This window comes from Protomyctophum bolini (genome assembly GCF_963924005.1).
Source record: "Protomyctophum bolini genome assembly, chromosome: 19".
In the NCBI taxonomy this organism is placed as follows: domain Eukaryota; kingdom Metazoa; phylum Chordata; class Actinopteri; order Myctophiformes; family Myctophidae; genus Protomyctophum; species Protomyctophum bolini.
The window spans coordinates 31,047,196-31,072,341 of NC_137880.1; the positions used below are offsets into that span (position 1 = coordinate 31,047,196).

Sequence of the window (25,146 nt, forward strand, 5' to 3'; positions counted from 1 at the left end):
AGTTAATGTTAAAGCTGCTACTACTTCTACCCAGTTTCTTAAACTTACCTAAAACAATCTTTTTTGCAAATACTAATACATCCAATACATCTAATCCAAGTACAAAACAGTTTTAAATTAGTGTTCGCACCTCTGGCCCGATTTCCTCCAGAGTTTGACTTCATCATTAAACATTTTGAGATCAGTTTATCGTTTTATTTCAATTGGTAGGGCATTCCACAGGTGTATCCCTTTACTGAGTACGAAGACTGACCAAAATGCTTTGCTACCTTGAGGTTGTCGGCTGCTGATCCCCTTGTGATCCTACTAGTTGGTCTATCTGGTCCTTTTATCTGAGGACAGAGTACCGCTGGGGGTTGTAGCCGGTACATAAATGATTGTATCATCTGTATACATTTGGCAGGTAGTGCTTTTACAGCATGTTGATAGGTAATTTATGTATAGGCTGAAGGCCCTAATATAGAACCCTGTGGAATACCCATTCTAGATATTTTAGGGGTTGACTGTTTTCCATCTATTTTGATAAGCTGTGTTATCACTGAAGGGTAAGATTACTTGTCTGGATAGCCTCACAAGGACAAGTGCCAACACATTTTTGTGAACATTTTCACCTATAATGATGTGCCCAAAATATAGAGGCCTGTATCTTCATTTAATTGGTCCTTACTAATATATTCATTCATTATAAGATGGCACAATTTACTCTGTGTCTCATTGGTGGGCTGTGAACAGTTTAGAAACATGGCTACCAGTGACATCATTATGGGGATTCCACAGCATGCTAATTGAAACTATAGCCTTGGGGGGGGAAAAATACTTTCTTCCCCTGGAAAGTTAGTAGCCTATGCTGAAATAGAAGTTCTTGCAAGTTTGAAATAACCAAATTTACCTACAGATGCACAGCAACAGTTTGTGTTAAGTGTGACATCAGACCAGAGCTCGGGACACCCCATATAAAATGTTGGGTGAATGATGCTTTTAGACGTAAGATTGAAGGGAGGCAGTGAATGAAATACTGAGAGCTGGACAGACAGACAGAAGGAGAGACAGAGAGATGGCAGATGAGCCAATGGTGGTGGATGGAGGTATCGGTGTTCCAAATGAATGGGAGGGAAGATGGAACCACATCACAAAGTTTCTGGAGAGATCTGGGCCCTTCGCCCACCCCGACTTTAAAGCCAGCAAAGAAATGCTGCAGGTTATTTTAGAATGCAAAGTCCTAGTCATTGGTGCCGGTGGCCTTGGATGTGAGCTACTCAAAGACCTGGCTTTGTCAGGGTTCCGCAACATTGATGTGATTGACATGGACACAATTGACGTCTCTAACCTCAACAGACAGTTTCTCTTCAGGCCTAAAGATGTTAGTCGACCCAAGGCAGAGGTGGCAGCCGAGTTCATCAACACACGAATTCCCGGTTGTTGTGTTGTCCCCCATTTTAAGAAGATTCAAGACTTTGATCAGACATTCTACAGTGGATTCCATATGATTGTTTGTGGACTGGACTCGATAGTCGCCAGGAGGTGGATAAATGGTATGGTACTGTCTCTGCTGGAGTATGAGGACGGTGTCCTAGACATGACTTCCATAATTCCTTTAATTGATGGAGGGACTGAAGGTTTCAAAGGCAATGCAAGAGTAATTTTGCCTGGCTTAACAGCCTGCATCGACTGCACCCTGGACCTTTACCCACCTCAGATCAACTTCCCCATGTGCACGATAGCCTCCATGCCACGGTTGCCAGAACATTGTGTTGAGTACGTCCGCATGCTGCTATGGCCTAAAGATAAACCCTTTGGAGATGGTGTGACACTGGATGGAGATGACCCAAAGCACATCCAGTGGGTGCACCAGAAGTCTCTGGAAAGGGCAGGAGAGTTCAATATCACAGGAGTCACCTACAGACTCACCCAGGGTGTTGTAAAGAGGATAATCCCTGCTGTGGCGTCCACAAACGCTGTTATTGCAGCTAGTTGCGCAACAGAGGTATTCAAATTAGCTTCACAAGTCTACTGTTCTCTCGACAACTACATGATGTTCAATGATGTTGACGGCATCTACACCTGCAAATTTCAGGTCGAACGAAAAGACAACTGTCCAACCTGCAGCCAGGTACCTCAGGATTTAAAATTCTCTTCATCTTCCAAGCTGCAGGAGGTGCTTGATTACCTGACTGAGGAACGTTCCCTACAAATGAAATTTCCTGCTATAGCAGCAACGTTGGATGAAGGAAAGAGCAAAACATTGTATTTGCAAAGCGTTGCTTCAATCGAACAGAAGACCAGGCCAAATCTGTCTAAAACGCTGAAGGAGTTGGGTCTGACAGATGGACAGGAGCTGGTTGTAACTGACACCACCAGACCCCAGGCCATGCGCTTTAGACTTGGCATTACCTCAGAAGAAGCTGAGCTGAGGTGTCCCAAAATGAGAAAAAGAATATGACAAGAATAATTTGCTAAATGTTTGCCAAAACAAATTAGCCAAAAAAGACTATAGTCATGACCGTTGTGACCGTTTTTTCTTTGTGACTTTTATCTTTTTCCTTTTGGAAAATCAAGACCACATGATTTAGTTTTGGTTGGAAAAAACTAAAAACAAATTGTCACTTCATGTGTATGCTAACCTTCATTCTTCAACAGACAGAAAATGATTAAAGGAATTGCCAAAAACGCATTTGTTCGTTTTTGAATGAAATGTACAGTATTAACCTGGGCATGTCCACGGTACCTTCTTTTGAATAGTTTCCGGTTTCCAAATAAAACAAAATGACTGAATGCACCCTAGTCTGACCTTCATTCAACAATCCAAAAACAATGATAAAAAAAGTAATTGCCAAACACCAAAAACACTAGTTTTTGCAATAGACTAAAAATGAATGACTCACTTTCCAATGTCCGATTAATTAAATCAATTCTGTGCTTTGAAAGAATGGCAAAAAACATAACGAACAGTCAAAAAATCTGATGATGTAAAATTCTCCATTCATTGTCAATGGGAATTTAATGCTTGTGTAGGACGTCTCAATATTTGCCATTGACAATGAACGGAGAAATGACGTCAGAATTATGCTAAATATGACGTAAATTAAACTGACATTGAACGGAAAATTTACGTCATATATAAACGTGCAAATCAGCCAACCAATCACAGGCATCAGGCATTCTGATTGGCCAGTATGAGATGATGCATGATGATAAGAGCTGATAATTCTGGTAAATATGACGTAAATTAAACATCAAAACATTAAACGCCATTGACAATGAAGGGAAAACTTACGTCATATGTAAACGAGCAAATCGGCTAACCAATCATGTTGGTGGGAGCGCTTGGGTGCTCAGCCAATATAATCATTGCTATGGGGTGCTCAGCCAATAAAATCATTGCTATGGGGTACACACAAAGCTCCATGGTCATAAAAATCACACCTGTGTGAAGTGAGGAGAGATCTTAACATCATATCATCTCATTCTGGCCAATCAAAATTTGCGTCCTCTCTCCTTCGTCTTCAATGTTTGTGTTACGCTTACGCAATGTTTGTGTTTACACAAACACTCAAAACTGACCATTCATTGTGCAATGGCATTCAATGTCTGTGTTTGGACAATGTTTGTGTTAGGACAATGTTTGTGTTTACACAAACCCTAAAGCTGGAAAACATAGGAGCGCCCCTCAAAAATGTTCCACTGAATAATAGGCTAAAATTCTAATATCCATTCCCTTAATTATCACATTTGTGCACTTATGGGGCAGATATGCAATGTCTGTGGCCCCCTGAAGTGAATGTGGAAATGTAGTGGCCCTCTCATCATCTCATGCCTCTCTCTCCATCATCAAAGTTTCCCAGTCTACCCCTGCCTGCGCCTGGCTGACAACCATCCTAGCCAATCGCAGTGTGACCGCCCATCCGAGCTATGGGATCTAGACCTCGATCCGTTTCTTACCTTCTCCTGATGGAATTCCAGCGCAAAGAGAAGTCGCTGCGCAGCTGCTGCCCACCCAACATGGTCTGATGCCCCCGGTGCGACATCACCAGGACAAAAAGAAAGTAAGGGATTCCATTCCTCCCTTTCCTTTGTGAGAAGGCCGCCGTTAGCACGCTTGCTTGACATACCGTAGTCGGCTCTACTTGTGTTCCTGATGAGTAGAACGTTTGGTTGGAAATGCAGCGGTTTTTTGCCAGCTGTTTTATTGGTCATCGAGGCTAACATTAGCTCGTTAGCGACTCAGCTAACGTGAACTAATAGCTCGCTGGGTGTAAGGGAGGCGAGCACCTCTGATTCTACTATCGCTCTGTTTTGTGTTTTGCAATGGTCTGCTTCTATGAGAATGGCAATGTAATAATAACCTGCTTCTTTTGCAACCTACCTGGGGAACTTATTGGCTCACTGGATCAGTTGTGGTTTTTCATAACCTATAGGGCCCAACCAATAATTGTAACGTTTATTGTCAGTTTGTCACCTTACATTTAACGCTATAATCACACATTACATACCCTTGTGTGAGTTTTTGTGTCGCTGTAACTACGATACTGGATACAAACACACTGTTCTTACATGAACTTTGCACCTCATTTGTAGACACAGCTGTTATGTCGCTTTTATGAATGTGTGCTGAAAGAGTACAACTTTTACTATTCATAATAACCAGCTTCGGATACCCCCACACTCACTTGGACATACATACATACAATAATAATGATGATGATCGTCATATTGATTGGTGATTTAATACTTTATTAAGTTTGCAAATAGTAGGCTACAGAGTGTACGATTTTTGATGATTGTTAAAAGGATAACACAAAAGCCCTAGGGCTTGTTTCCATTCTGGTCCTGTGAAATAATAATACAAAAATCACACCGATGTGAAGTGAGGGGTGCTCTTATCATCATACATCATCTCATTCCGGCCAATCACAATTTGCGTCCTCACCTTCGTCATCAATGTTTGTGTTAATACACATTGTTTGTGTTTTCATTTATGTTTGTATTATTACCAATAGAACAGTGCCCGTTGGGAACCAGCCTACTCGTGAATGATTGGGAATGCATGGAGATCTATGGTGATCAGGTGAGATCAATTGGCTGATTTGGGCCCTGTCCAGAGGTTTTTTGTGCAGGTGGACAATCAGCTATCCGACCGACGCAACACCTAGCACTGCACTGTTCTCCTTGTAGTGGTGTGTCAACTTTGAGGTCGGTGGGGCGAACAGTTGTCTAGTTAACGTGGATTACATACATACATCATCATTGTGATGTCAGAACAGGCCAGCTCCATATATGGAGATCTACTAGGGGTGAATGGTGATCGGGTGTGTGATCAATTGGCTAATTTGGTGATCGGGTGTGATCAATTGGCTAAATTGGTTCCTGTCCAGAGCCTGGGCAGAGGTTTTTCTGCAGGTTCTGGACAACCGGCTATCCGACGGACTCGACACCGCCGGGCATTGCACTCCATGTGGGGGTGTGGAAATTTGAAGTCGTTGGGCGAAACTGTTTTCGAGTTACGTGGATTACAGATGTACGTACACACGTGTGTGTACACACACAGACACACACACACACACACACACACACACACACACACACACACACACACACACACACACACACACTCACACACACTCACACACACGTACAGAGACTTGGTGCATTTATAGATGGATAAGCTGAACGGGCTTTATCAGTTTTAATAGCAGTGAACATTCCTACAGTTCTGTCACAGCTGAAACACCCATTCATTACAGATGAACTTGGCAGTGAGCACACAAACAGGAAGCGCTCCATGGCCACAAGCACAATTACGCACTTTAAAACAGCATGTTCACTTATCTTCCAATCCAAACCATTATCAAACTTAGGCTATGTATCAGATTAAACGCATGGGAAAGCATCCAGTAACTGCTGCAAGACAAATTTGCTTCAGAGACGGACTTCTTAAAGCTCTATCATGTATTTCTTTGTACGTGAATACAATGTTATTTTGTCCAATCTGTATGGTAGAGTATGTGTTTATACAATATATATATATACAAACTTATTGGAGTGGTCGGAATTTTACCTAATTTCTCCTTTCATTGTCAATGGCAAATCTTGAGACGTGTGGGGACAAAAGCTGTATATAGGAGGGGCTAGCTCCCCTCAAAAATAAAACCACACTCGTGTGAAGTGAGGGGCACTCTTATCATCATACACACATTTTGTGCCCATCGACTCATCACTATGTGGTACACACAGACACACAAAGCTGGGCATAGGAGTGGCTAGCGCCCCTCAAAAAACGAAATCAACTCTTAGCTGGAGACCTGCGTTCAAGTCCAGGGTAGAACAGGAAGGTTACATAGTGCAGCTTTAACAAATGGAAGCTGAAAATGCACTTATAAACCTAATCAAATTATGCATACTGGGTTCATTGTGTGTTAGCCCACAAGAGCTGGAATGCAAATGGAACACACTCCACTAAAGCTTTCCAAATAGGTTCTTACTCAGCCATCTGAGGTGTGTGTTGCCTCCTTGCTTGCATGGCTGGCAAAGCGATGGCTTCACCCATGTTGTGTGACGTATACTCCGTAGCTTGGAAAAACGTACAGGGGGCCCATTGATACTGATCTATGCTACAATCGTGCTTTGAGCAAGTGGAGTGGGAGATGTTTCGGGCACGCATCTGGGAATACTGTCAACGAGTTCACAGCCACGGTCGCTGGTTTTATCAGTAAGTGCATTGATGACATCCTTCCAAAAAAGACAGTTTGAATTCATCCTAACCAGAGACTGTGGATTAACGACGAGGTATGCTCTGCACGGCAACCGGAGAACTCGCCGTTAGTGCATTTTAGTTTTAATTTTAATTTGCATTGAATTGAGAGAGAAAGAGGATAGTTGTTTAGAGTTTACACTAGATGAAGTAGGAAAGGAATGCTAAAGTTTAACCAAAGTACAGAAACAATGTAATTCATTAGTAAACAATATCCTGAAATATCATTGGTACTACTACTATCATTCATTATTAACATATTCACCTTTTATCATGATCTAGCTGATCATTTCATTGCACTAAATAATTTGATCACTTTGGAAATGAACTAGCCTATAACATCTGTGGGTTTGACATACTACACTGATGAAGACAGCATGTTAGCATACTGATAAAGACATTGAACCTTGTTTCTCTCCACTTTTCGCTGTGGCGAGTTGGTAAACCGGCGAGTTCTCAGGTATTCCTCTGCACCACATGCACATAACGCTGGCTTCAGCACCCGCAGCGCCCTCCAGAGAAACATCAGAAGGGCTCATAAGGAGTACATGGTCAAATTGGAAGACCAGTGTAACATAGTAGACACAATGAGCATGCAGCAAGGGTTGCAGAAATGCAGAAAACCCCTCTGCCTCCCTCCCTGCAGGCGAGCCGAACACCTACAAATCTACAGTCTACACCCAGTGCTGAAAAGGTAGATCGCAATCTACCAGTAGCTCACATAGGCTGTGCAAGTAGACCACATGACATGCTAAAATATATAATATAATAAAAAACATTTTTTGGCATCTGCCATTTGATTTAAGGTCAGGTGACTTGATTGATTGATATAAAACTAAGGACCTGTCAGCTCAAACCCACGAAGCAATACATTGTTTAAGAGTGTTGTAGACAAAGTTATAATATATATATAAAAAACCCTACCAATTCCATTTTGCCCTTCTATCAAGATCTTGTTGAGCTGGTCAATTTAAAAGTAGTTCTCGAGTCAAAAAAGTGTGGGCACCTCTGTGTAGAATCTACACCAACCAACCAGTGTCAGGTAGAAGCACCCGAGACCAGCCCATGTGCAGATTCTAAATGGGGTAACAGTGCTTGTCCTCTTTAGGCCTCGACGTCTATCAAAGCATCTTCGGTATCCCCTATATCGTGGTCGGTCGGTATCAGCCGGTAACACGCGGGAGTCTGTCCCCGTTACAATGCACTAGACCCCTGGAAGATGGATTTCTGAGGTGGAGCGCCACACCTACCGCCAGCTCCCAGTACTTACTGCACAACTTGCCGCACCCAAGCCGTGCTATTCATACGCTGAGCTGGCGGTGCCCGGGACCAAACCCATGACCTTGTGGTCCGGTCCAAAGGACACAAATAGCATGCTGACGGGGAAGCAAGGTAGTTCTTGTCATCTGCCTGCCTGAAGAATCGGTTCCCTTTTTTCTAGTCGCCTTGACGTCTTCCGACACATGTTGGCCGTTAGCCTTCTCTGTGGTATTTGGTCAACCTGCGGGCTCAGGTTCAGGCTCAGGTAGAGGTGTGCGATTGCAACACATTAAAAACATTGCACAAGTAATTGTGCCACGAATAAAGTTACACGAGAACCAAGCAATTACAAAGGCGAGACCAGTAATACCAGCTCCGGTTGCCCAAGCAATAGTGCCATCATTAACTCGTGCCACTGCCATGACATAAGATAATCGTTTAAACTTCTTGATGTGTTGTGTTCGCTTCAACAGTTTTCTTTTATACTCCCAACGCTGACATGTCATACGTCATGCTCACGTCACTCGCTGTAATTCTGTGGGATACAAGAGCCAATCAAATCATTTAAAATTTGCTACACAGACTGATATTATATTAATCTGATATTGATTTTCTATCATTGTGTACGGTAGTTGCTATTTGTTGTTTTTGTCCCATTACTTAGATGTTGAATGTTTAATGGATTATTCCATTAAACGTTTAATTAACTAGCTCTACTGTCTTAAAAATCAGACCTGTCTGAAGTGAATGGTACTGTACTGTGTGTGTGTGTGTGTGTGTGTGTGTGTGTGTGTGTGTCTCAGTGGTGACGCTTCTGGTGCATGGAAGGACTAGGCTCTGTGGGTTGACTCCTGTCCGGGCCCCTCCTACGTGAGAAGTAAAAGTGTGAGCACCACTGATATAGAAACATAGGTCTTTCCAGAAAACTGCCTCAGGTCTTAAAGGGTTAAGAATAGGGAGTCGGGTCGCACACAGAGACGGCGCAATGGTGCTCGAAATACCCGTCTATACACGAGTGACGTTGCTTAGCTCTTCGCTATTATTTTGTTGCTGGAAGTGTTTCTCTCACAGGCATTAGGAACATAATCCCTGTGCTGCTCAACGTCATATGAACGTGACCAGCAGCTCAATAGAAAACAATCAGTGTTTAGAATTATGAGTGGCAAAGAGCACTAGGTCAATGGGTTAGACTGAAGCAGGTCATTTGGGTTTAGAGAGAATTTGAACTACCTAGGATTACAATCTGAGCAGCTACACTACACGTCTGTAATTTCTTGCAATTGTTTTTAATAAGGAACATGGACATTTAACCATAATATGAGGCCCCTTTTATACTTTGTCGTTCGATGTTCACAATGTGATGCGTTGTGAGCTTGTAAACACACGCACGCACACATACACACTTTTCAATGTAGCCGAGGACTTGTAGCCGTGAGCTCATAATATTGTGATATGTAGTTGTAAGCTTTTAATATCGTGACACTATTATGACACTTCAGATATTACAATATCCAAAATCCCTGACAATATCTAGTGTCATTTATCACAAACAATATTGATACAATACCAATTTATTGCCCACCCAGTTCACACTGTTGATTATTCAGTTCCTCCTCTAGCCCCATATGCAACCTCTCCCTCTGCTATACTGTAGCTCCGAGATGAGTTCCCACCAAACTAGCCTACCGGCAGCGGTCACAACCAGCGCATATTGCATGAAGTCAGCCGGTTCCATGCTTTTAAGACATTCAGGAAGTTGTGGCTGGCCGCAGAGGCAACATTACTGCCTCCCCTGGTCAGATAAGAGTGGGCAAAAACAAGGAACTCTGGCTGACTTCATAAGCGATTTAAACGCTAGTTTTAACTCGTTGCTTACATATTCTTGTCCGCAACGTCTGAGAATGGGTACCCCGTCTCCGACCTTTACTTTTTGGATACGATGTGCGGAAAAAGGTAAGAATTGTGCATGGTGGGAAATATGCGCCGGTTCTGAGTGCTGCCGGTAGGCCAGGTGGGTGGGACCTCATCTCAGCTACAGGAGGGAGAGATTCTATATAGTACGGAGCTATAATGTCCTCCTCATATGTTTATTGTTTAGGGCAAATTCTTTTTATTTCGACGTCAGGCCTAAATGGGGTTAAGCATCTAAAGTACTTGAGTAAAGGACATGTACTTGGTTGGTTACTTAGTTATGTTTCTCTGTCCATGTGATTTTCTTATCAGGGATATTCCAGGAGGTTGCGGTATGAGTTCACCCCATCGCTGTCAGCAAACATCCTGAACCTAGAGGTTTTCCCAAGAATTCACAGTAAGTAGAACAAGTTCTGAAACGTTATTCACATCACCTCCTACTACTCCTCCTATTACTACTAGTACTACTAGTACTAAAACTACTACTACTACTACTACTCACGGCCGGGCTACACCGGGTGATTTTGGGCGCATTTGTGTGCGCAGTGTGTATGCGTTTACTGCGCGTTTGGATAGGACCAATATATGTCAATGATACCAGCTACACCAGACGCACGGATACCGCGGGGCACGGATACGCGTGCTCTAAAAATAGGATCGGTTCTATTTTCTTTACGTGCGTACGCCCCCATGCGCGCGTATCTATATATCCTCCCGGAAGGTCCCGCACAAATCTGCTACGCGCCACAGATTTGGTGTAGCCGGGGCATTTCGCACACATACTTTGTGCGTGCATTGCGTTTACGTCAAACGCACACATGCCCTGGTGTAGCTTGGCCGTTAGTAGTTAAACTACTACTACTAATAAAACTATTACTTAAAATAATTATTTGGCTATTAAAGGAGTCTGCTGGCTATATACTGTATATGTGCACCAGCATGCCTATTAGAGCATGAGGACCAGACCATATGGACGTGTCACAGTAGTTTATTCAGGCTTTGCAGATGAGTATGGCATGACGGCAATGATTGATGATGATTTTAACTGAACAAAAGAAGAAACGTTAACAATCGGTAGTGCAAACAAAACAAAGGCATAATCAAACTTGGGCATATAAACAATTCAACCTATAAACAAACTTTGACATGAACAAATCAAACAAAATAAATACTCAAGAGGACATTCTGGTAAACAGAAAGAGCAAACTTAGGAATAGAGGGTATGCGTGTGACATCATCATCATACCCGGAAGTTATGCGGGAACGCCCACTGAGTGGCAAAAAAAACTACTTTCTGGCCTCGACAGCCCATACATCCAAACAGAAAAGTCCTATCTAATTGCATCAAATGACGTTAAACTCACTTCGCCACTCACTTTATGAATGCGCATACCCTCTATAATGCATCACCATAGGCACAGTGTAGCTTTGGTGCTACCACAGCACCTCTCCAGTAAGAGACAAATGGCTCCATTTTCGTCACCCCTTATCCCTAAACTTCTTTGCCTTTTGTTTTACTATTTTGCAAAACTTTTTTGAATAGTTAAAATGGCCAGTCTACAAGCTCACAACGTGTCAATGTAGATTGGCTAGTTGAACTATTCAAAAATGTTTTTTTTAAATAGTAAAAAAGGCAAAGAAGTTTAGGGATAAGGGCTTTAGCGGTGACGAAAATGGAGCCCATTATGTGGCCTATATAGCCACAGGTGTGCTAATTTGGTGGCCCCACCCACCACCAAAGTGACAAACAAGGCAATCAATCTGCTCTCACACCACCACCACTCCCAGCTAAAGAGTGGTGGGGTTTTCTACAATTACTATAGTAACACAATACGCAGAAGAACTTCATTTGTATTCTGTGTAGTGTAACTGAAATGCTTGCTTGCAATGTTCACATCTGACCACTAGGGGATGATCTGGAGCTAACTTTTGCAGACAGTGCAGTTCTCTGCTGTCATTTCAATTTTGTCTGAACTCAAGTTGTGAAATTTTGGGCCTTGATGAATTTGACCAATAAAGTATTTTCCTGACTTGTAAAATTAAATGATTTAAATGAGTTACGGTAAGTTAAGATGGGGACATAAAAACAGATGTTCCCGTGAAGTCAAACCCAAATGTGAGGAAGAAAAGGAGAGGGAGGCAGTGTGTGTATACACACTATATGGTCTCTATATCTGTTGGGTGGAAATCTTTCAGGATTCAAATTCCAAAACGGCAAAAGTAGCAGCTCTACAAGCTCAAAATGAATTTATAAAGAAATTATCCCTCGATTTTGCATCCCATTTTTTCACCCAGTGTCAATTATCTAATGTAATCTTGCTAACCTGGGGGGGGGGCAGCGGACTGACCTCATGCTTCCTTCTATGCATGAGGAGTCCAAGCTGCTTCTTTTCACCTGAGTTTCCCCGGTTGAACGTAGTGCGTGGAAGGAACACGTTATTCCTTTCCCCTCCATCAGGTGCCCCGGCTGGCCAGGGGGAGGTAATTTAGAGACCAGGAATTACTGCATGTTTTTTTGTGAGGGTACCTACCCTGGGGGACACGGGGAGAACATGCAAGCTCCACACAGAAAGGCCCTTTCGCCAACCCCGCCTCGGGTATGGGCACTGATGACACGGAGGAGAGAACACACCCCCAGCGCCCACAAAAGTAGCAGAAGATCTGATACTGTTGACGCTTTTGCGTGACGGTGTAGTATGATCAAATAGGGCACTAATTTATGGGGAAACACAAAAAGTTCAAATTAAGAAATAAGAGGTTTATTCCCGAAATCAACAATATACTATAGGGTCTGACGTCGAAATTAATCTAAAATCATCTAAATCATGACAATTTTCGGAAAGATTTGAGGCACATTTTAACGATTTTTCAAAAATAGCAGATCTACAAGTTCATAGCGTGCCACTCGGTGGCGCGCTATGAGCTTGTAGAAAAACACCAAAATGGGTTCCGCCCAAAATGGGATAGTGCCTGCTCACCATCACTGCTCAAGTGCCCTTGAGCAAGACATTGAACCTGAAGACACGCTAGGGAAAACCGTGGTCCCCCCCCCACCACATATCCCCCTCCTTATCTCTCTGTATATCTCTCCGAGAGATCATTCTCTCCCTAGTCTCCCACTTGCTCTGCCTTTATCAGAATTCTGCGAGTCCCTCCATCCTGGCCTCACGGCCCTTTTGGACAACTGTTTAGGACAGCTGGTCAAAACAGCTGCTTACCATCTCATTTTTTGGCGCGCTTCTACGTTGGCACAAGTTTGCCACACAGTGCCGCTGTATTGTATGCCAGCTTATCACTTTCTAAATCAGTACTTCTTTTCCCAAAGTAACGAACGTCCTGCACTTTGAAATTCAGCTAATGCTTCGTCTGGCTGTGTTTGCAGTGGTGGAAAGAAACTAAGTAAATTTGCTTAAGTAGGCCTGTACTTGAGTACAATTGTGAGATATTCGTACCTTACTTGAGTTACGTATTTCCAATACTTTTACTTCTACTCTACTACATATCAGATCCAAATATTGTCCTTTTACTCCACTACACATTTAGTTACTAGTTACTTTGTATTATTATTACAAAACATATACACAGGGCCTAAAGTTCTCAGTCCTGGGGACGGATTTCAGTCCTGAGGATTTGACTGCATCTCATTAAATAACCCTGAGGGGTGAGCTTGTAGATCTGCTATTTTCAAAAGATGTGTATACATTTGAAAACTTGAAATGAGACAGGGTACTTTTTAACTTTTGGTACTTTAAGAAGTAAAACATGTGAGTACTTTGTCCACCACTGACCTCTGGAGCCTTGTTGTAGGTATAGCTTACATCTGTGGGCCGTCCACAAAATCCTTCATCTTCGGCTAAAGGTCCCAAACTCAATACAGAAACTATAGTAAAATACGCACATCACTTAGTGGAGGTGCTGGGTTCATAGGAGGTGCTGACATAGGAAAATAAAAGGGAACCCGCACGGCGCACACTCATATGCGCCAAAAGATACATTTATTGACAACGTTTCATTGTTGGTTTGACCAGATGAAGAGCCTTGGCTCGAAACGTTGTCAATAATTGTATATTTTGGAGCATACGAGTGTGCAGGTTCCCTTCTCTTTTCCCAAACTCGTGAAATATTTGTTGGAACTTCAGGTGGCCCAATTTCTTGGACAGTTATGATGATATCTAATATTTCTTATTAAGCTTTTTGTTCCCTTTTAGTTACCAATCCCCCATCCCCAGTCGCTCAGGGTAGTATTACTCATCCCCTTTGCCTCAAAAATGATTCCCACAGAATATCATGTCACCCTTAACATTAGGTCTACAAAGCCTTTTGTCCAGCTGCTTATTTCATAATCTCCCCCATTGTATTTTTTGGCAAGAAGCTAAAGAACATTCTACCTATTGCTGATGTGGGAGCACTTTAACTTTTTTCCACGAGGGATACAATAACATATAATAGCCTTTTTCTTTCAGTGGTAGAGGAAAAATAAGTCTATTTGATTTATAAAGCAATTTGTAAAACAACAAGTATTGATCAAAACTGGAGCTACAACAAAGTCTGCTGTCCGGCAGGAACCAACTAACTCCAAAAATGTTCATTTTTCAGGAAATTCAAAATATGAAACTTTCAGGAAATGAAGAAAAACGTATATCTTTAAGACGAAGCAATACTGCCTCATCAAAGTTGGAATTGTGACTTTATATATTGTCAATTCCTTGCATGAGAGGTGGTGGAGTTAACTGCTTTAGCAGACAGTTTGAGGGTCCAATGGAGTTGAGATGTTTTGTCAGAAGCGCTTTTGAATACTTTTCACTGGTTTCAATATTTTTTACAGACATCAATAGCATTGATTCATGAAAATAAAAAGCTAAATAAAGAGAGAAAACAAAAAAATTGACTTAGGTAGTTTCTCCCGACAGTGACACTATAACTTATCATAATTTAATGTTTCTATTTTACATAAGACATACAAGCTTTATACTGAAATTATGTTAAACTGCATCAAACTTGAACCAGAGTTGAGGGATTTAGCTTTTAGCCCCGAATGACCTCTTGTCCAGTTGCTGATTTGATAATCGACCTCGCAGCACAGTTGTTAAGTATTATCATAATTCATGTGTAGTCTAGCTACGAGCGCCATATCTGTGAGACCCTTCTCCTGCCTCCACGGGGTGGCGCGGGGTTAATCGCATCGAGAGTTCAGCGCCACCACCAAACGGCCTGACTGCACACTTGGCCGCCTATAACTAAAAAAATGCCCCAACGCATGATCCCTCTGATGATGCCCAGTTCAGAGAGGATAGACATCTCCGGGTTCTCCACAGTGTTGATTTTCTTTTACAGCAAATTTAGATTATAGTTTTAGTCATAGTTCTCTTGAATGGTTTTCATTTAGTTTCAGTCACATTTCAGTCACCTGGAATGTTTTAGTGTTAGTGTAGTTTTAGTCGACTAAACAAATATCATAAGATATTAGTCGACTAAATCTACAGACTGTATAGTGTATTTTGGCGGGCCTGGCTTTTTTGGCTGATTTTACACAAAATAGCAGATCTACAAGCTCACAATGTGAGCTTGCAACCAGATGTAAAATGACTTATACTAGATCTCTTGTCCACTAGTACCTTCCTAACATCTTAGTGTAGTTGTTATTCATTGATGAAATTCTCAATATATTTAGTCTTAGTTTTAGCTTAACTCAGTTTTCATATAGTTTCCAACTTTCCATTTAGTTTTCGTCTGTGAAAAAAGGTAGCTGACGAACATTTTCCGTCATAGTATTAGTCGACTGGTTCTCGATGGCCCCCGTGGCACCGCCGTGCCTAATCTCCTTCTCTGTGTCTGCAGAAGACACGTCAGACTGCTGTGTGGTTGTGTGTTTGTTTTCTTTTGCTGCTGTCACGCTGCTTGGCAGCATTAGACGGTGATTTAAGATAGAGAGAGAGAGAGAGAGAGAGAGATGCCTTCTTGGCGCTGGGAAGATGGGAAGTTTGTCACTGTCTCACTGCCTCTGTTGTTGTCAGGGACGACAAGAGGGTTTAAAGTTAGACCCGGGCTAAAACATGTTTGACATCTCAACCGTGGACCCAAATTTGAGGAAGCGTTGTCGTCGCACGAGCATCCTGTCTAATGAAAACATGCACGTATTTCTGTTGTTCTGTGGTGGGTAGACGGGCCCTCAACCCAACTTGCGTGGCGGTTAATATCATAAGAAACATTGTTATGGTGTGTGTGTGTGTAGCAGATGTTGAGCTATGGTATGTTTTAAATAAAGACCCGATGTGTCAGTGATTGAGCAAAACCAAATGATGTCATCAGAACCCCCCCCCCCCTTGGCATACATTTTACACATTAAGCCGAGCTCTCAAGGCCAGTCACATGACACTTGAACATGACACATGTGCTGAGGACTGCACCTGCAAAGGTGTCAATTCAACCACCGAAATGGTTCATTTGGTTCCACTTTTGACAAGATTTAAGGCTGTGCACAAATGGAACCAAAATGGGCCCCCGGCATGTGTACATTCTGAGTGTAAATCAACACTCAGGATTTTTACAGTGTCTTACATTGTGAGCTCTGTGAGAGGATCTAAAAGGTTAGATCCTCCACTTTAGATTCTAAAGTACATGCACAGTTGCAGCACACCCCACAGACACGTTTCTTTTTTCCATCAGAGAGCCAATTAAAGCTCTCAGGTTTTTGATGTAAGTCAGGTTTTTTTTCTGTCCTTAATGGGAAACTACTTGGCCTTGATCGTTAAAAGGAAGGTTAAAAGGATTGCAGAGCACAGCTGGGTGAACGAAGCCCCATTCTGGTGACTGATTCACCGTCCATAAACGCAGACAGTGAGGAAGCCTTATGAGATAGAATGATTTAAAAGGAAGATTGTAAAAGGCTTTTTATATTAACAGTTTGACGGCCGCTAATTGTTTAATCCAGTGTTCCACCACGTGTAATATGGCTTTCCCGACTTTTGTTTAATGTGATTAATTCGCCGTATTTTAATAATTAAAATCATACCCGTGTGAACTGAGTGGTGCAACTCCCCTCTCTCTCTCTCTCTCTCTCTCTCTCTCTCGCTCTCTCTCTCTCTCTCTCTCTCTCTCTCTCTCTCTCTCATTAGCAGGCAACAGTGCAGCACTATCTCTCTCTCTGTTTCTGGCACAACAGCGCCCCTACTGGTACTCATAGTCACATACCTAGGTTAACACGGACATTGCTGTTCCTTGGAGTGGTTGCACCACTCAAAAAGAAACTCTAGCTTTGCCGCGGACCTGGTGACGAGGCCATCGTGTTCTGATGACGAAACCGGAAATCAACCCATGCGCTTGGCTGCTAGGGCTTCTGGGAAATTGAGGCCAATGCAAGTGAACGAGAGGGGAGAGACAATCTTGGCTCGCTTTGCTCTTTGTCTGTGACCCGGATCAAGGAAGTGGCTTTTTTGTCGGCTCAATAACCAATGCGGGCAGTGTTTACTAGCGGACTTTCACGGATCAAAAACAATCTCGGCAGCGTAGAATATTTGATTAAAATGCGGGTAAAGCGTTTTATGGAGTCAAACTGTTAATACAATGAATCTAATGCACTCACACACGTACAGTCTAAGCGTGCACGGTGCACGCAGTCCAGTGTCCAGCCATTAGATTTCTTCACATTCACTTTGACCTCCACTCACTGACGAAATTATTCTCTTCATCCAATGAATAAGCAGACATTTTATGACGGCCCCTCCTCCCCAATTCTAAGTCCTTGTGAAGCTATTAAACGGACCATCTCCTGGCTGACACCTCTCCCTATCTCGCACGTTTCCTATAAATCACTCCCCGACATTGATGAGGACTTGTTAAACTTCTCAAAAACGCTTGCATGCACATTTGTCCTTGTACTTGTGCTGGAAAAAAAGACAACGCTTAAATTGTTTGGCTATGCCAAGGGCGTTGGGCTTGCATTTCGCTTTAGTGTAAAACGTTTTATTAAATTAAATTCCCCTTCAGTACAGTTTCAGTTAGAAATATAAGATGCTATGACACTGCCATGTCCTGTATTAAACTTTCCAGATAGAAGTGGAACAGGAGTTTCCTTTTTTATTTTTATGAACCTTATTTTGGGCATGTCATTATAGGCAAACTAAAATAGCGAATCTAGCTCACAGAAGTGGCTAATGTCACTTGTGTGGGATGTTTCACTGGCAATATTAAGTCCCTGATACCTTTCTCTCAGACTGATCAGGAATCCTTTCCCGTAGCCATACAGGGCAGATGGCTGAATCCTTATAATCCTCTAGCCCGATTTGCTGATTCTCCGCCGATCACCTTGATTATTGCTGTCGTTTGACTGTAGCCGGGCTTGGGTCTGTCTGGGTCTTGGGCCCGGGTCTGGCATGCGGACGAGACAGCCTTGGCAGGCATTGAGCCTCAGCAGACCCAGGCATGGATCCTATCATGGGCATCTCTCTCGGAGGCTATTCATCATGTCGGCTCCTATCTCAGCCTCTTTTATGGACCTCGTAATTGAAAGCAGGCTCCCTGATAGGGGCCTTTTTCTCTCCTTTTTCCCCCCGTTTTCCCGGGGCCTGGAGATGGGAGGAATCGATATAGCCTCAAAAGTCATATGTGAAATATTACAGGCTCTGACCATTACACTCTGCTCTCAGCTATTTGACCTGGCTAGGGCCCTATGGAGGAAGAGGAATACGAAATAAGAAGAAGTTAGAAGAAGTGCCCGGTTGGAACAACCTCGCCTCTGCTGTCTTTGGCATGGTATCTCAGGCCCTGGAGCCTCGCTATCTTTGCGGGCCTGCGCTGCAGCTGTCACTGTTTGTATATTTGATATACTGGGGGGTATGCTGGAAAAGAAGCAGGTGTTGTGTATTAGTTCCACCATTTTACCCCCTCCTCCTTTCTCGTTTACCCTCCCCGAAATATGTGGACTGGAGTCAATAGAGTTGTCAAAGCACATTATTGTAATATATGGCAATCTGACTTTTAAATCGAGGCATTGCTACAAACCGCCACCTTCCCGGTTTTCCTGAGGAACAGAGAGGCACGGAGAGTTAAAAAGAACAGAAAAATGAATAAATGCATTTCAGGTGGACTGAAGTCAAAGGGAGATCAGAAAGACGGAGAATGTCTTTGAACATTGACTTCTCCCCTCCTGCCTTCTCTTTTCAGCAGGTTACCTCGGTCTGTGTTAACTTTGTAGATTTATCAATCCCAGATACGTCTGTGTTATTATTTTAATCTCATAGCCTAATCTGACATTTCTTCTTTCAGTCCAGTTTGGAGCAATCATTATACCGTACTTTTATTTTTTAATCAAGGTTTCTATGGAGTTCAAAATACCTAAATTTCAGTTGAACCTAAAACAAACAGCCTGCTCGAAAACATATCATAGACTTGTATTTTCTTTAAAAGAAAGTTGTTGTCCCTCGCTATACTCTTGGACTGTAGAGCAGCGAATGCTACTGGGCTTACTTCACTTCAGCAAGCCCTGGGGTGAGTTGTGTTGCTTGACCGAATCCACCCTCTTTGCTGTTTACCTCCCCAGACTGATCCCCAAAGACGGGACTCTCATCCCCTCCCACAGAGAAAAGCCTCATTAGGGTTTGTTGCACAAAACTGGGGAATGCTGACTGACCAAGAGAGCGAGCAATGCTCCTTTTCCTCTTCTGGGCCTTCCCACCCTGGGACACATGTTCCAGGCTGTGCCTTGACCCTGGAGCTCCCTGCCTTGTCGAATCATATTTGTCTCATGTGCCTCCCAGCCAGGGGCTCGGTTACTCCTGGTCCGACCTGATGCCTCCTTCAACAAGACATGTATGCATAATGCGACTCGAGGCTTTGATATGTAGACAGCTTGTTGAGGCAACCGAGAGGGCCTGACTCTGCCCTCAGAGAAGATGGTAATGACAGATTTCTCATCTTCCCCTCATGTAATACTGCAGTAGCACGGCATTAGATTTTAGCCATTCTCAGAATCATAGTTTAACCTGCTACTCAAGTACAGGATAGAGTTACAACAAAACAGATGCATTCTGTCTTCAGTACACAGTAAAATGATCAGTGTTCATTTATTTACACAGTTAAATTAACACAGGTAGATAATGTAACAGGAAATTGTTGAGGTTTATTTCAAACCAGGTTGTCGTGGTTGTCACATAAACTAGTCTGGCTACCAGGGCTGCTTCCCACATGGGTAACTTGTCAAAGCAAATTGTAAATGGGCGGTGTCACCTTCAACTGTGATTAGAAGTGGCTTTTAGACCATCCCAAAAAATGACGTAGATGACATAATGAATTACACTCGACACAAATATCATGACAAATGCTTTTTTGTAATTATGTCGTTTTGCGGGAAATTGCCCATCCTCATTGCCTCATTATGGTGTCTGGCTGTATGTACGGTGTTTTGTATATTTTGGCTGGTTGTCATGGTGCTGTGTTGGCCTATTTGGTAAGTCATGCATAACGTGCAGAACAAACACAAACACAGAGGCAAGGTCTTCTTTTGGTCTCTTGCTCCCTATCTCTCTGTCCCTACCTCTCTCTGTCTCTTGCTTCGTTCTCTCTGTCCCTACCTCTCTCTGTCCCTACCTCTCTCTGTCTCTTGCTTCGTTCTCTCTGTCCCTACCTCTCTCTGTCTCTTGCTTCGTTCTCTCTGTCCCTACCTCTCTCTGTCCTTGCTTCGTTCTCTCTGTCCCTACCTCTTTGTCCTTGCTTCGTTCTCTCTGTCCCTACCTCTTTGTCCTTGCTTCGTTCTCTCTGTCCCTACCTCTCTCTGTCTCTTGCTTCGTTCTCTCTGTCCCTACCTCTTTGTCCTTGCTTCGTTCTCTCTGTCCCTACCTCTTTGTCCTTGCTTCGTTCACTCTGTCCCTACCTCTCTGTCCTCCTCTACCTCTATCTTCTTTCTCTCGTTCCATCGTCACTTCCTTCCCTCTGAGCGTCATTGCAGTGCAGGCAGACAGCTGGACGGTTCAAGTAAAGACCCCCACAGGGGTACAGACTGGCACCGTCTCCCAGAGACACGACTTCCAATCAATATCCAGATTATTTCAAATGTTTGCCTCGATTACGATCAATGAACAATAGAAGATAATGAAAAATTCACACCCTTGTGAAGTGAGGGGGCGCTCTTATCATCATACATCATCATTTTTGTGTTTACACACTTTTGTCTTCAATGTTTGTTTACACAAACACTCAAAGCTGGACATAGGAGGGGCTAGCGCCCCTCAAAAATAGCATATATGCTCACAACGTGTCGCAATGCAATGTGTTATGAGCTTGCTATTTTCGAAAATCTACACTTATGGTTGAATATAGGAGGGGCTAGCGCCCCTAAAAAAATGCTGTTTCTCGATTATTCAATTACCCTACATGAGCAAGATTAAGTTGGTTAATGGTTAGTAAATATCGTCTTCGATATATTTTCGGTTAATCGCCCAGCCCTTGCCTGACATCATCCTCAGCAGTGGGTAGGGTACGGCCTGGCACCATCTCCCAGAGAGAGAGAGAGAGCCATACTTGAAGTGCATGCCCTGCATTCCTCCCTGGCGCGGAGAGGACTCTGACCTGTGGAGATGAGATGAGTGGATGAGACAGGTCACACCCATACTTGACCGCTTCACTTCAATCTGCAGCGCGTAATGGAAAGTCTTTTTAAGCCGAGGATTTGTCTCAGAAGAGTGTGGGATGTTAAGGTTCAAAGAAAGAGAAAGTACACACACACACACACACACACACACACACACACACACACACACACACACACACACACACACAGAGGTTGGTGCCTTGCATGGTTTGTGTTAACACAATGTTTGTGTTTACACAAACCCACAAAGCTGGACATAGGAGGGGCTTGATTGATTTATTGATTGAATACTTTATTAGGCAGAAATGTAAACAGCACAGAGTACAGTCAAACACTTAGTCTAAAAGGATAGCACTGACCAGAGTCCTTGCGGTGGGTCATATTATAGGACAATGACGAAGGCTTGTCTAGCCGAAACGCGTAGTTCTGTCTTCTTAATGCTCGTTGCCATGCCGCGTTAAATAAAGACTTTTTTACTAGACTGCAGCAGAGTGCCTCGCTTGGACCTCTCTTTGCATCCTCATTATCGAACCCTCGCCAAACGAGCACCTGTTTACAGTTCACAACCGCAACGGACCACGGCATGCAGCGCTTCTCTTCTTTCTATTCAAACTCCTTGCGCTCTTTGTTTCCATTCAGGTCTTTTAGCTTCACTATTACAAATATAAATGTTTGACATAGGCTGCCAAACACTGGGACTATACTGCCTCAAGTACTTCAAGATCTGATCTTCATTGGAAAAAAAGGGGAAAAAAGTATCACCCGCTGGGGGTCTGCACAAACCAAACGCACTCACTCATGTGCATGCATACATGCACATGCATCTACCATCTAGCAGTCTAGTGTATGTCCACACATTCCATTCATGTGGCTGTTTTAATGAAATTTCTGATCCCACAAAAATGCTTGTATACACGCACATGTCTACACACGCACACACGAACACACACACACACACACACACACACACACACACACACACACACACACACAGACATGCAATACACAACAGACACAGTGGTCTGTTTTCCGTCTCTTTCTCTGGTAGAAAAGGTGCTGTGAAGTCCTGCTCTATAGCAGCCCATTAGCGCTGAATGGCTGAAAGGCCTCAGCCCCACAGGAACTGATGGGAGCCAACACTGAGTAATGGTGGACATATGGAATATGTAACTCAGCGGTGCTGAGTCTCGGGAGCTCTCAGCACCTTTACTTACCACTCTTTTCCAAAGCATGAGTTTTTCATGGTTTCAGTCACTTACTAGCTTACTCGCTCTTTGATTCTCCCCTAAAGAAAGGTCGGGATTAGAACTACAAATTCTACAGTGTATTATAAAAGACAGTTTTTTTTCTATTACATTGTCAGAGTATAATTTCCTGTAGAGTTCAGTATCGCGTTAAATTGGAAAACGTATGAATTAGTTAAATTGGAAAATCTAATGAGTAAAGCTCTATTCTTGGGTGATAAGCAGCACCAAAAAAACTAGTGAGGCACAAACAGAGAGATGGTGGATAAAATACAGAATGAGAGAGAAGAGATCCTCGATTAGTTCCCACAATAATGCTCCATGTTTACAACAGGTGCTTGTTAATAGGGAAAAGGTTGCATTTCTCTAAGGGTGCGTTCGGAAATGCGCACCGGGAATGTGGTCAGTTTGTTGAGTGTGGTGGGTGGTGACGTCACAGAGTGCGTTCAGTGTGCCTTATTTATTTACGAACGACCACAGCTGTGACGCATTCACACCGGATGACCCCAGCTTCGGGCTAGGGTCGCTCAGCGCGGGCACTCTGCACACCCGGTGCGCAGCACACTGGCTTTTCGAACGACAATGCACCGAGTGCACTGTATAAACGAACGACAAGAGGGCACACCAGTGCGTTCAGGGTGCATTTCCGAACGCACCCTAAATAATAACTTTTTAGCTTTTGCTCAAAACAGAAAGGCTAGAGATTTGTAAATGTTCTATTTAAAAGATTTACCAAGAATCTTAACATTGTGTTCCGTCCATATTGTATAGCTTATTTTAGCATACAACTATCTGGGAAGCTACTTCGTTTAAGTTGGCTGTTGAAATCTGATTTAATTTGCCAGTGTGAAGGTCAGCCATTTCTTTTGGGTCATGTGCTGAAAAACAGACTGTGGTCTAGTTGGAAGAAGCCTCCCAGAGATCTTGCCTGCTGGCTTTAATTGCAGCTAAAGCATGGACACTGTGGTGTCCGGCTCAGTCATGCTTGGAAACAAGCCACCAAACCAACAGCCAAACGCTGGTTAGTTGTGGCTTGGGTTGGTAAGACTGACTTGACACTGAGTAATAACGGAAGTGAGATGAGATGAGAGTGGGGGCCATTTTGCTCACTTTCAGTGTTATCAGTGATTTTGTTTTGAGCCAGTCTTCATTAGTCAGCATTGTGGTGACTGGACAGTATCTTTTCATCTATAGTACAGTACTTCGCACACTCATTCCATCTTCATACCGGCTATTTCAACTGGAGGTTTGCACTGCTCAATCTGCCTGCTTGTTTGCTGCTGCACACACTGATACTACTGCATTGCTGTCTGCGGGAACCCCTTTTGGTGTTTCAAGCATTCTGTTATTCTTTATCTATTGGAAAATAGCAGATCTACAAGCTCATAGTGCGCCACTCGGTGGCGCGCTATATGTGCTTGTAGATCTGCTATTTTTGAAAAATCGTAAAAATGCGGCACAAATCTTTGAATAGGTATATATTCTTTCAGAGCGAACGTTTTTGAGTGGTTGGCCAATGTGTTGGTTCATACTATATGTGTTGGTTCATGAGCACCAGTATGACTATTAGTACCAGTAGGGGGCGCTGTGGTGCCAGAAACAGAGAGAGAGAGTGCTGCACTGTTGCCTGCTAATAAGAGAGAGGGGGGGGGGGGGGGGGGGGGGGGAATTGCACCACTCAGTTCACACGGGTGCAGGGCTCGACGCTTAGCATTTTTCCAAGTAGCACGTGTGCGCCTAAGTTGAAAAATCTAGTAGCACACAAATTATTTTAGGAGCACGATGAAAAGTTATCAAATAATGTGTTTTTGAGGGGCGCTATAGCCCCTCCTATATACAGCTTTAGTCCCCACACGTCTCAATATTTGCCATTGACAATGAACGGAGAAATTAGGTCAAAATTCTGCTAAATATGACGTAAATTAAAACATGATGTATGATGATAAGAGTGCCCCTCACTTCACACAGGTGTGATTTTTCTTTAATAAGGTGATATGAGGTAGGGGCAGGCAATATGACAAAATATTATATCACAATATCTTTTCAGAAATTATCACAATATTGATATTCATCTGGATATCATATTTTTTTATATAATCTATATAATCAATTTGTTTTTATACTGATAGACTATTAGTTTGGTATGCAGATAGATAGATAGATAGATAGTCAATTCATTTTATGAATGGATGGACAGACTATCCGTTTTTATCTTGCTGTTCTATCATGTGAGTGTGACATTTAGTGCAGAGGCTACTCGATGGTGAATTAGTAATGTAACATTCTCCTTGGCTTTGACTGCTTCAGTTCAGACAGAAAATCCGACATATAGGCTTTTTACGTTGCTCGTTATGCAGGCCAGTGAGGCCACTGACTAGCTCTGGTCCATAGCTAGTCTA

The 25,146-nt window shown here is 43.0% G+C and overlaps 2 protein-coding genes across 2 annotated transcripts in view; both read left to right on the top strand.

Annotated features, from left to right (window-relative positions):
• Positions 1 to 1,054: 1,054 nt before the first annotated feature.
• On the top strand, positions 1,055 to 2,440 carry LOC308334669 (NEDD8-activating enzyme E1 catalytic subunit-like; the record flags this gene model as incomplete). Its single annotated transcript, XM_080791474.1, has 1 exon — positions 1,055 to 2,440. The coding sequence occupies one exon, from the start codon at positions 1,055 to 1,057 to the stop codon at positions 2,438 to 2,440; it is 1,386 nt and encodes a 461-aa protein (XP_080647600.1).
• Positions 2,441 to 3,963: 1,523 nt separating this feature from the next.
• disp1 (dispatched homolog 1) overlaps positions 3,964 to 25,146 on the top strand; it is a 106,267-nt gene continuing 85,084 nt past the window's right edge. Inside the window, exons 1-2 of the mRNA XM_080791143.1 lie at positions 3,964 to 4,043; positions 10,232 to 10,316. The gene's annotated coding sequence lies outside the window, so the exon portion shown is untranslated. The remainder of the gene's footprint in view (positions 4,044 to 10,231; positions 10,317 to 25,146) is intronic.